The following is a 12,566-nucleotide window of genomic DNA, read 5'->3' as shown; positions in this document are numbered from 1 at the left end:
TGCTTTTTTTTCCCCTCCTTAGTTCCTGGCCTTTGATACCCAGCTGCTGATGGGGAACCGTCGCTATGCCATGAGTCCGGAGGAATACATTTTTGGAGCCCTCAACATATATCTGGACATCATCTACATATTTTCTTTCCTCCTGCAGATCTTTGGAAGCAGTCGGGACTGAGCCTCCAGGCCCTGTGTCTGATAAAACAGAAATATATTTAGAGAGAGAAAGAGAGAGATTTATAATAATACAACAAGCAAGAAAGGAGAGAAGGAAAGAGAAGTAACCTCTCTGTCCTTTAGCAAGCTTCATTGCTTCAAGAGAGCATTTGCTCACCCACTGGTCTACCTGAGCTCCCGATGCAGCCACGTGTGTATGTGTGTGTGTGCGTGCGTGTGTGAGCGTGTGCGCACGTACACATGTGTGGGTATATTTATATACACATGCTCTTAGGGTAAACCGGTATATATGCTAGGCTTTCCCTTGCTTTCATAACTGCTTTCAATATGTATACTGAAATTAGCGTAGCAATAGAGGAAAGAGCACTTAGGAGAGGGGAAAAAAATACTATTGATTTTAACTTAAAACTGAACAAATGAAGAAACGAAATAGCCAGAAACTTAAGTTTGCTATATCCAAAGTGAGCAGGTTGTAAAAACGCCCCAAAATGTATGTAAAGTTCATTTTGTTATGATGTGAATTGTTCCAAATTTCCGAGTTCTGGCACAATCCCAGTCTGTATATTGTTGTTTCTACTTATATCTGCCCTCCCTCCAAAAGAGTTTAGTAGATTATATATAGTTCTTCTTGGTTATTTTTTCAGCCAACTGAATAACAAGATTTTATCTGCTGAAATTTCTTGGTACTCTTTCGGGACCTTCATTTTGGCTAGATCATTTTTATCTGGCCTACCCATTTAATTTCCCGATTTCTAGTTGAAGATATCTTTTTTAAAAAAGAGTTATTTTGCATATTTTTGTTTTGGCCCTAATCTCAGGCTAGCCAAAAAGGGAGAGAAAAGTGAACCTTATAAAAAAAATGAACCAAGGACTATGTTGGAGTTTGTTATACTCTGGTCCCAACCACTGGTAGAACCACCGTTTGCTTTCCTTGCACATGTGCTTCTGCTACATCACGTCTTCCACTTGTCCTTACTCTCTACTCCCACCCAAATGTTAAGTTCCTTGGGACATTGGTGGTAGTGCAGAGGAGATCTTTTCAGGAGCTTATCAGAGCCCAGAAGATGACAAGGCAATCAGCAAATAAGAGAACCATCGTCAATTTCAGCACATTCTTATTATCCCGTTATTTTGTGAGTGGTATTGAGTGGGCTTTATAGAAGAAGGAGAGCATCTTTTGGCAGTTTCATAACATGTTGTACATAACGAAATCTAGAGAGGATTTCTGAAAAGGGTTTATTCAGTCTCTGTAAGAGTCTTCAATAACTTTGCACTCCCCCCATAATAATCCTTATGAAGATGAAGAGACAGAGATGGCAACCTTACTTCTCCTACAAGACATTTTTGTAACCCTGATCACTTTTATCCATTAAAAAGTATCTTGTTACTTGTCCTGTGCAATAGTCCAGAACTACTTTTTCTACTTTGGTGTAATCATCCAGGCCTAAAAACATAATTTGCAAGTTGTCACTTGAAGCGATCCTACTATATTTGCTTAGAGAAGTTGAATGACTGTGGCAGCAGCCTTTTCTAGAATCTACGTGTGTGTGTGTGTGTGTGTGTGTGTAACACTCCAGTGCAATGGCATTCTTCTTGGGAATGCTTTCTTTAAAAAAATGGTAAAATAGTGAGAGATGGCTTAGAATTTTTTCTTTTTTAAAAAAGAAAAAAAAGGAAGACCCACACCATGCTTTTTTAAAGTACAAAGTATAAATATAATCTTTATTGTCATTGTATTTAAATACAACGAAATTGGTTTTAACCTCACTGGTGCAAAATTATAGCAGAACCAAAAAAAAAAAAAACTAGCATGTGCATGGAGTGAGTGTGATTGTATTTAAAAGTCTGACAGCCCAAGGATAGAAACTATCTTTAAACCTATTTGTTCGTCTGGCTATACTTTGATGTCTTCTGCCCGATGGTAGAAGTGCAAACAGATACTGACCAGGGTGTGAATCATCTCTGAGTATCTTCCTTACTCTGCTAAAGCAGGGAGATCTGGCGATGTCATCCAGTGGTGTCAGAAGGCAACCAATGGTTTCTTGTGCCGAATTGATCACTCTCTGTAGTGCCTTCCTGTCCACAGCTGTTAAACCAGCATACCATACTGTAACGCAATATGTGAGGACACTTTCTATGGTGGACCGATAGAAAGAGGTCATCAGCCGTTGTTCCACCTGATTTTTTTGCAGGACTCTAAGGAAATGAAGTCTCTGTTGGGCCTTTCCAATCACCAGAGGCGTGTTGTTTTTCCAGGTGAGATCTTGACTAATAAGCACTCCCAAGAATTTAAAAGAGGAAACCCTCTCCATACAACCCCCCTCGATATACAGTAGGAAAGGCTCCTCTCTCTGCTTTTGGAAATCTAGCACCATCTCTTGTCTTACTAGTATTTAGTTGTAAGTTGTTTCTTGAGCACCATGCGGATACTTTCTGGACATCTTCCCTGTATGCTGATTCGTCCCCTCCAGCTATGAGACCCAGCACCGTTGTGTCGTCTGCAAACTTTATTATGATGTTGGATGGATCAGAGGATATTGACATATTTTGGCACTATAGTTCAGATGGCTCTTGCTGGTTGTTAAGAAAACTACTAAAATTGGACGTAAATGGTCTGGGGGGAAAATGGACTCCCTCTGGAGCCTGCCATCGCTTACCCTACTCCTCTCCCAAATATTTTCTGGTCAAATAACAGTGTTGATACTTAGCTTTGGTTTGGGTGGGGGTTCTAAGTAGCAGTCTTTCCCAATTTGGAGTCTTTTGAGTTGTGTTTATCTAGACCAGGGCTGTCAAACGTAAGGCCCAGGGGGCAGATGTGGCCCGCAGGGTACTTAGATCTGGCCAGTGGGGCCACCCTAGAAACAGTGAAGGACTGGCCTGCAGTGCTTCTGCCAGTGAAAACTGGCTCCTGAGCTCCGTTTTTGCTAGTAAAGGGTTGCAAGAGGCCGTGGCAGCCAAAAATGGGGCTTGGGAGCCTGTTTCAGCTGGCAGAGCGCTCGGGCTGCCATAGGCGCCTCTGGCAGGAGTTATGTCAAGCTGGCCACACCCACCCTGGTCCCTCCACCCCCTTAGATCAAACAACCCTGATGCGGCCCTCAGTGAAATTGAGTTTGATGCCCCTGATCTAGACTCCTGTCCTTCCCAGCATGACAGATGGGCATTGGTGACCCATGAATCTGGAGAGCACCAGGCACAATCAGATTATTTTGAATGATTTTACAACAACAATATTCGGCGTTCCTTAGTGAACTGAGTTCCTTAGTGAGCTGAGAAAACCATGTGGTTGAGAAAGAGCTGAAACCAGGTCTACTTTACCACCTGGAATCTGCAGACAGATGCACTGTATGGGATGGTATGGTACCTATTTCATGATTTGCTCACTGCTTTTCTTTTTCTACTGTCCTGCTTAGCCTCCGAGGATCTCTGCACACGAGGCAGAGCTCACCAGCAGCCTGTCATCCAAGCTGTGTTCAGTCAGAATACCTGCTTACCTTTCCCAGTGTTTATAGCATATTGTGTTCCCAAGTGGCTCAGTTATTCAAGCAGGACATTCTGTCCCAGGTTAATGTATGTCTTTGCTTGCATTGCTTGAGTGCATCAGGTCCTGGTGCAGAGACATTAAGTTCCTTTGGCTCCCCACTCCCTGCACAACCTGCAGGCTGATTTCAAGACTGGAATGAGCTCGTGTTTGTAGTCTCCATCAGAGCTCTTCGTGCCAAGTAAGGAAGCGTGCCAATGCTTCCTGCTCTAGAAAAAATACTCCCTGGTATCTAGGTGGCATGACCTGGAAGCTCAGGAAATTACACATGGGGGGGGGGAGCGATACCAGAGCTGAGGTCAGCAACTAGCCATCCCCTCCCAAATTTTAGATGCTAAAAGAGAAATGACAGCTGTGAGGTGTCAATTGGACTGAAGAGCTGAAGAAGACCTTCTTCAAAGAGCCTTTAGCAAAAAAAAAAAAAAAAAAGAGTAATTGTGACCAGGGGTATTTAGAGCAGAGGGATTTGGGAAGTGAGGGGGAAGCAGGGGATGAGTTAAGAAGACTTTTGTTGCTAACCAGAGGGCAATCTCGGTTTGGAAGGGCAGGGAGATGACTTGCTTTACGTGCCACCTCCCACCTCTGCATGTCTCCAGGCTACAGTCCAAATGAACTCAAGAGAGTACCCAGAGTATCTTTTCATCTCCATTGGGCCCTTAATGTTCCTCATTTGGAAATCATACGTTATTTTCTTAACTGTGGGCTGAAGGCTAAGACCAGCAGCCTGAAACTATTATTTAAAAGGCGATGCTTCCAGCTGATACGGGTGGTTTATCTGAGATCTCCCTGAGAACAGAGAAGGGAGTGCGTCATCGGGCGGTGTGTGGCAATTCTGGCCCATGAAGAAAAAAGGATTTTGCCAGCAAGGGCGCAAATCGCCTGTCCTGAGCACCATCCAGTTGCAACTGCTCTTCCAAGCCCTCCTGCCTCTGCCATCCTTGTACCTCAAACAATTGGCCAGTTAAGGCCATGGAAGGACAGAAAGAGAAAATTGCCATGCACCTACTAACAAAGGTTTTTTGTCCCGTCCTCCCCTTTTTTAACATTTCTACACAATTTGTTTAGGGACACGGTGGCTCAGTGGCTAAGAAGCTGAGCTTGTCGATCAGAAAGGTCGGCAGTTCGGCGGTTCAAATCCCTAGTGCCATGTAACAGAGTGAGTTCCCATTATTTGTCGCAGCTTTTGCCAACCTAGCAGTTGAAAAGCACGTAAAAAATGCAAGTAGAAAAATAGGAACCACCAGGTAACAGCGTTCCATGCACCTTTGACATTTAGTCATGCCGGCCACATGACCATGGAGACGTCTTCGGACAGCGCTGGCTCTCCGGCTTTGAAACGGAGATGAGCACCGCCCCCTAGAGTCGGGAACGACTAGCACATATGTGTGAGGGTAACCTTAACCTTTACCACAATTTGTGTAATTTAAATTTCAAAGCCAAGCTGGAAAGTTGAAGATCAAAAGCACCCCCATAATAAAGGGGTGAAGCAGTGTGACCTGTAAAAGCAAACAAGCACAGCCAGTTGAGGAAATGGTCCATACTGATGTTCTGACACGGGCAAAAACTCATTTGTATCAAATGTAAGAGAGGTTGTTCAGGTGTGAAGAATTCTGTATATAGCCATGTCTACCTGCCTTTATGATGTGATTCTCAAATGCTTGGCTAAAGTTAAACATGTGATTTATTATTAAATGAATACAGATCCAGCAAAGGTAATAACTGATTACCACTGAACGAGCAAGAGAAAAAGGAGGGGAACACACCTGCTGCTCCAAACGGCTTGTCTCATCTCATACCTTCCAACCAAATTTTGCTTCCAAGCCCCCTAGAACAGAGGTAATTACTTCATGACCTGTGGACTTCAACTCCCAGAATTCCCGAGCCAGCCATGCTGGCTGCAGAATTCTGGGAGTTGAAGTCCACAGGTCATAAAAGGCTGTAATTGCCCACTCTTGCCCTAAAACAACCTTTCTCTACCTGAGGCTTTCCAGTGAAATTGGCTGGGAATTGTACACACTGTAATCTTGAGCAAATCAGGAGGACACAAGATTGAGGAAGCTGCATTGAAAGTCAGGTTGGAATGATTGGCGATCAACAATGTAGGAGCAGTTTCCATTGTTCTGCTTGGGGGTTTCATTTCCATCATTCCAACCAAGATAATCCTAGTTCAGGGGCTCTGAAGAGGAGTAGCTTTCCTAACCTTGATTAAGGAGCTGTGGCCTTCCTCCAACAAACTTTCTGGGTAGAGGGTTAAATTAACAGAACTTTGGACCTTGTATCTACTGGTAGCTCCAACTGCTTATTTTTGTACCACCCTATTTGAAAGAGGCTTAAATATTGGACTCTTCTGTACCTTTTCTTTAAAATGAAACAGACCTGGGAATGGATTAAACAGTTGTGCAAAATATTTGTTATGAACCTGCTAGTGGTTTTGGATTCTTACCTTCTAAATGCTCCATCAGAATCTATCCTAAAACTATTGAATTCCATAGAACATGGGTCACTAACCTTTTGGGCCTCAGGGAACACTAAGTTCATAATTTTAAATCCTGCGGGCTACTAATATGAATTTTTAAAAATGATAAATAGTATTTAGTGCAATATAAAAAAATGCAAATAATTTTTCTACGGACCACCAAAATTTTCTTGTGGACCCCAGTGGTCCACGGACCACCAATTGGTGACCTCTGCCATAGAAGACAACAACAGAATAGGAATAATCTGTGACTATTTTCTCTGAAGGCAGGGAATGAGGTCCAAATGATGTGCCCTGCACTTGAAAGGGTCCTTGAAAGGTAGCAATTTATAGATTTAATACATCAAACACCCCTCCAAACACACATTATCCTTAAAACTATCCATTTTCGCTGGGCATAGTGGCTCCTGAACCTGTATTTTAGGATTAACTAGATTTTTGGTAGTACTCAAAAACTGGATACATCTAAACAATTGGAAATCCCAAAGGACTCAATCAGTAGATATGGAAAAAGTCCTTCAGAATAAAGATGTGCATTAAAACAATGGCTTTATTCTAGAGAAGGTCTGCCTCAGAGATGGATTCCTACTGGTTCAGTCGAATAGGTAGTAACTTGGTGGCCTGGATCACTGGAACCGGCAGCGACCTAGGCCTGCCATGCCCCCGAACCGGTTACCTGGTCACTCGCCCTACCCACCCGCCCCACTCAGTCACTCCTCATCTCCCAGGCAGCTTCCCTGTCTAAGCTGCCTAAGTTGCCTTGCCTGCCTAAGTTGCCTTGCCTGCCTAAGCTGCCATGTGCCATGGACTGCTAAATTGGCAAAATGAACAGCTAAATTGACCATGCCCACTCAGTCACATGACCACCAAGCCACTCCTACCTGGTCACATGAACACCAAGCCATGCCCACAAACTAAGCCACGCCCACAGAGCCCGTAGTAAAACATTTCAAAACCCACCACTGATCTGTCTATACCAGGGGTGTCCAAACTTGGGAACTTTAAGACTTGTGGACTTCAACGCCCAGAATTCCCCAGCAATTCTGGGCGTTGAAGTCCACAAGTCTTAAAGTTCTCAAGTTTGGACACCCCTGGTCTATACAGTTGCTAAGAATTCAGCAAAGTGATGGTACATAATTAACAGTAGCATATAATCAAGCACTCTCAAGGAATATCTATTTCTCTCAGAAACAAGTTTAAACATAGCCATTCAGACAAGACACAATATTTCGTTTTTTTAAAATTATTATTACTTCCAGAAGACACGTCCAATATGGAACTTAAGTTTCATTCACATGAAAAGGGACTTAATTTTGTTTTAAGATGAGGTTTGGGAGAACCTCTAGCTAAGATTCTCTGCAGTTCAGAGAACTCCCAATTCCAACTCCTGGCTGGCCCCACCCATCCCTCCCCTTCCAGGAGTCCCCACGCGGCCCGTTTTGGATGCAGGTAAGTGCACAGAGGCTCGAGGAGGCCAAAAAATGGGCCCACCGGAAGTTCAGAAACAGGCCCATTTCTGGCCTCCAGATGGCTTCTGGAGCCTGGGGAGGCCATTTTTGCCCTCCCAGAGGCTCGAGGAAAGCCTCCGAAGCCCGGGGAGGGCAACCTCCCCATGCTATGGTGCAAGAGGCAACTAGGCCACGCTCACTCTCACCCAGCAACCGGGCAGAGAACCCCTTGCTAAAATTTTTGAAGCCCACCCCTGGATGAGAGGTATAATATTCTGCAGCTTCCTTTAAGAGCTTTTACAAAACTCCCAAGGAAAAAACTTGCAAAAGCTTGGACTTTTTTCAGTGAATGTCTGACTTGATGCTTAGGACACAAAAGGCTTGGGGCAGCATTGGTTTCAGTGTGTGAGAAGGCTAACCTTTCCTCATAAATTCAGCATCTGAGGTCATCCAATTAAGCTCACCTACAGGAAATGAAGATTTAAGAAAAGGTAGGCCTTTTGACATTTTCTGCAGAGAAAAGGGCTACGTGTTTTAAAAGTGGCTTTAGGTCAGTGACGTGCGGTGAGGTTAATGGCTGGTGAGGCTGGTGATGTCATCAGGAAGGCGGGGAATGGGACCACGTGTGCTGGAGGCACACATTTCTGCCTCCGCCCTCCCCAGCTCCCGGGCACGCACGGACGGAGGTAGGCATAATGGCGTCGATCCGATCCGGCGGGCGAGCAACCGAGGATCGGGCTGCCTCGCTCGCTCTTTCGTCCGCCCGGATCACCTTGGTGTCGCTGTGGCTACCTCCGTCCGTGCACGCCCGGGAGCTGCGGAGGGCGGAGGCAGAAATGTTGTCGGCGCTCCCGGATGACGTCATCCGGAAACGCTGACATTTCTGCCTCTGCCCTCCGCAGCTCCCGGGCGCGCACGGACGGAGGTAGCCACAGTGACACCGAGGTGATCCGGACGGACGAAAGAGCGAGTGAGGCAGCCCGATCCTCGGTCGCTCGCCCGCCGGATCGGCGCCATTCTGCCTACCTCCGTCCGTGCGCGCCCGGGAGCTGCGGAGGCAGAAATGTCGGCGTTTCCGGATGACGAAGGCACAAAAGCGACTGTCGACTGTCGCTTTCGTGCCTTCGTCATCCGGGAGCGCCGACAACATTTCTGCCTCCGCCCTCCGCAGCTCCCGGGCGCGCCCAGACGGATGTATAATATTATAATATTATATATATATATAGTATATAATATTATATACTATTATTTCATGAAGAGAGGTGAGGCTCTGCCTCCCTTGCCTCCCCTGACCGCATGTCACTGCTTTAGGTATATGTAAGAACTCCATTGAAGTTGGTGGGTTGCACTGTGAGGTAGAACAGACTTTTTTTTTTTTGGATTTCCTTTCAAGTGAGTTGTTCTTCCCATTCCCCACAGTTTGCCCATTTGTTTTTTACATGTTTAAATTGGATATGCATCTTGCTGTGAATCTTCTTCCTAACATTTCTTATATGTGTATGCTGGGTTTCTCCCCAGACAGCTCAAAGTAGCAGCCATGAGAGTGATCCTTCATTTTATACACACAACAATAACACAGTGAAGTGGGTTGAGCAGAGAAAATAGTGGCTACATGGCTGAGTAGGAGCCTGAGGTTTTGGTCTCAATTCAACCCCTTAGTCACTGTATTATACTGACCCCTATAGCATATTAATCATCCATGACCAGGAGATGTTGATGGATTATGTTAGAAAGCGGAAACCTTTTGATGGTCTGAGATCACATTTCCTTCCTTCCTCCCTCCTCCTCCCTTCCCTGCCTCCCTCCTTCTCATTCCCATATCCATCCTTCCTTCCTTCCTTCCTTCCTTCCTTCCTTCCTTCCTTCCTTCCTTCCTTCCTTCCTTCCTTCCTTCCTTCCTTCCCTCCCTCCCTCTGCCGGGAATGCAGTGAAAGGAGCAAGAAACCCAACAAGGCAGGGTGAAGATTTCTGGACATCTCTGGAAGATGGGAGAATTTAGGATTTTCTTCTCAGCCATGTTAAGCACATTATGTCTTACACATACATCCATGGAGAGTTTCCTATCTCAAATTGGCAGGAAATTCTGTTAGGTGACTCTGTAAGTTGCCAGAAAGTGATCTGCCCACTCTTTTCCTAGTTCTGTAATACAGGGCTCCCCAACCAACGATCCGTGGCCTAGCACTGGTCTGCAGCATGCCAGCAACCGGTCTGTGCAAACAAGCAAAGCCCCATCCGTGGGATGCAGGCAGCATACGAAGCCTGCAGTCCGGGGACAAACCTCTCTCCATGGAACCGGTCCCTGGTGCCCAAAATATGGGGGGCACTGCTCTAATACATACTTAATAGTAATTGTTTAAAAACTGAATCTAAAACATGATGCTGATTGGTGTGCAACTTCCCCCCGGCAATCTTCTCCCATTAGCCTCTTTTAAACTAGCTAAGGCACCATAGCAGCCAGCATCACATTTCAATGTTGTTCTGAAGCACACAGTGTTCAGCTTATTCTTGCGCTGTGTGTTCCTGGTTATAGTTCACAGCTGCCTATATGTGCGTTTGTGTGTGTGAGTGTGAGTGTGTGTGTGTGGGGATAAACCAAACATGCTTGCAATGAAAGTTAGGAAAGAATACAGTCACTGCCCCCTTGTGGGTTGTTGTTTTTTCCAAATTCACCAGAGTGGTGTATGTGGTTTGGTTGTTGCCATCTTCTGTGGACAATTAATTCTCTAGTCAGTAGCTAAACCTTTGCTGCAGTTTCAAGTGAAGTGAACAGCAATGGATCTGGTCAGTTTTCACTGTGGTGAGACGCAGCGATAGCCATCACCTGAAACATGTTTGGGAATGGCTTTTCATCAGAATCTTGTCTAATAGGGAAATTAAGGATCGTGATTTTTATTTGCAGGTACTCTTGTGTTTGTGGATTCTCCTTGCACATCCAGCTACCTTTGCTTATTTTCACTTTAGGAGTGGAACGTAGTTGACCCAACGCTTTGATTTTGTTTTCAGTATGAAAATATTGCACTTTCTTCATTGGTGTGGTTAACCAAGTGTTGCAAAACAGCAACTGAGTTAACGGGTTCTTCATTTGAGGATGAGGAAAGACCAAGGAGCACTTGCTAATTGCTAAAGTTCACTGTTTTATGTGTACAACAGACAATACAGTAGGAGATAATCTAAAATAGATCCCAATAGAGAATAAATGGTGATGTTTACTTCCTTTGGCAGTTCTCCCTCCCTCCTTTCCTCTCTCTGCTTTATACACATAATAGCACTATAGCAATAGCACTTAGACATATACCACTTCACGGTGCTTTTATAGCCCCCCCTAAGCGGTCTGCAGAGTCAGCCTATAGCCCCCAACAATATGGGTCCTCATTTTACCCACCTCGGAAGGATGGAGGGCTGAGTCAACCTTGAGCCTGGTGGGATTCGATCTGCCAAATTGCAGGCACTGGCAGTCAGTAAATGTAGCTTGCAGTACTGCACTCTAACCATTGTGTCACTGCAACTCAATGAAGGTAGCACAGTCTTAGGACAAGACCATTGTGGTAATGTCTCTGCTGACCCCCAAGGAAGGTTTCCTTCTCTGAGGTGATGTTGATGCTGGATCAAAAGATTGTTATTTTCCCATGCTTCTTAAAGATGAATTGTTTGCTATTTTGATTTGTTCCATTTAATTCGTTCTGTTTTGGTTATCACATAATACATGCAACTGTTCAAACAGAACAATAAAACCAGGCTCCAAAATTATAATGCTGAAGTATAATTCGTCTGCACTGATTCATATATAATTAAGTTTTCTGAGTACCAGCAGATCATTGGAATAGTGCAGACACAAACTTTACTTTGATGTTCCATCAAGGTTTGATCCTTGCATCCCCTTAAGACATATCAGATTGCTGCTTTTAGTCTTAATCATCCATGATGGCATTCTGTCTTTTGCCCAGCAAAGTTCTAGAAAAAAACACATTTGCTTGTAAAATGTATGTATGTATCAATGTATCACAGGTGGGTTGCTACCAGTTTGGGTGTACCGGTAGTGTTATTTTGGCCTGGATCACAGAACCAGCAGCGACCCAGGCTGGCCACACCCACGAACCGGTTCCTCGGTATTTTTAGTAATTTTTTCATGTTCTGCGCATGCACAGTACAATTTATAGTCAATTGTGCACACATGTGCAGCACACACAAAGCACATGCGAAAAGAACCGGCAGCAACTCTAGCAGCAACCCGTCCCTGATATGTATATATGTATTGTATTTATATGCTGCCCATCTCACTATCCAGAGCAACTCTGAGCTGCTTACAATAAAATCAAAAACCTAAAACATTAACAGAAATTAGATAAAAATATAGAAAAGTAAGAGCAAGAGTAATATGGTGGCAGACTCTTCCCTATCAATTTACTAGTCAGGTAGAGCAGTTAGTGCTCTCATCAGGGCCCTAAGCCAACTGGAGGTGCCAGATTTTAATGCCCATCCAGAAAGCCAAAAGCGTGGGGGCAGATCTCACCTCCAGTGGCAAGATATTTCAAGGTGACGGGATCATGGTAGAAAAGGCTCTTCTCCTAGACCAGGAGTCTCCAAACTTGGCAACTTTAAGACTTCAACTCCCAGAATTCTCAGAATCCCATGGCTGGCTGAGGAATTCTGAGAGTTGAAATCCACAAGTCTTTGGAGACTCCTGTCCTAGACTCTGCTAGCTGAAACTCTTTAACAAACTGGGCGCATAGCATGCATCTTTTGCCTAACTAATTCAAATTCTTTCTTAACCATTATGAAAGACAAGATTTGGATAGCATTAATGAATGGATTTCAACATAAACTGCTTGAGCAACAGATAGTAATGACTCCGATTTGTTACTCTAACACAGCGGTTCTCAACCTTCCTATTGCAGCGAACCCTTTAATACAGTTCCTCATGTTGTGGTGACCC

The 12,566-nt window shown here is 44.5% G+C and overlaps 1 protein-coding gene across 1 annotated transcript in view; it reads left to right on the top strand.

The window, feature by feature from the left end:
* FAIM2 (Fas apoptotic inhibitory molecule 2) overlaps positions 1-1,572 on the top strand; it is a 44,645-nt gene extending 43,073 nt beyond the window's left edge. The window contains exon 12 of the mRNA XM_081934876.1: positions 23-1,572. Within this exon, the coding sequence (XP_081791002.1) occupies positions 23-172 (150 nt within the window). The 3' untranslated portion in view covers positions 173-1,572. The remainder of the gene's footprint in view (positions 1-22) is intronic.
* Positions 1,573-12,566: the final 10,994 nt, after the last annotated feature.

This window comes from Natrix helvetica (assembly GCF_964273705.1).
Source record: "Natrix helvetica genome assembly, chromosome: 1".
Lineage (NCBI taxonomy): Eukaryota > Metazoa > Chordata > Lepidosauria > Squamata > Natricidae > Natrix > Natrix helvetica.
Note: the sequence above shows the minus strand (reverse complement) of the source record. Positions and strands in the feature narration are given on the sequence as shown.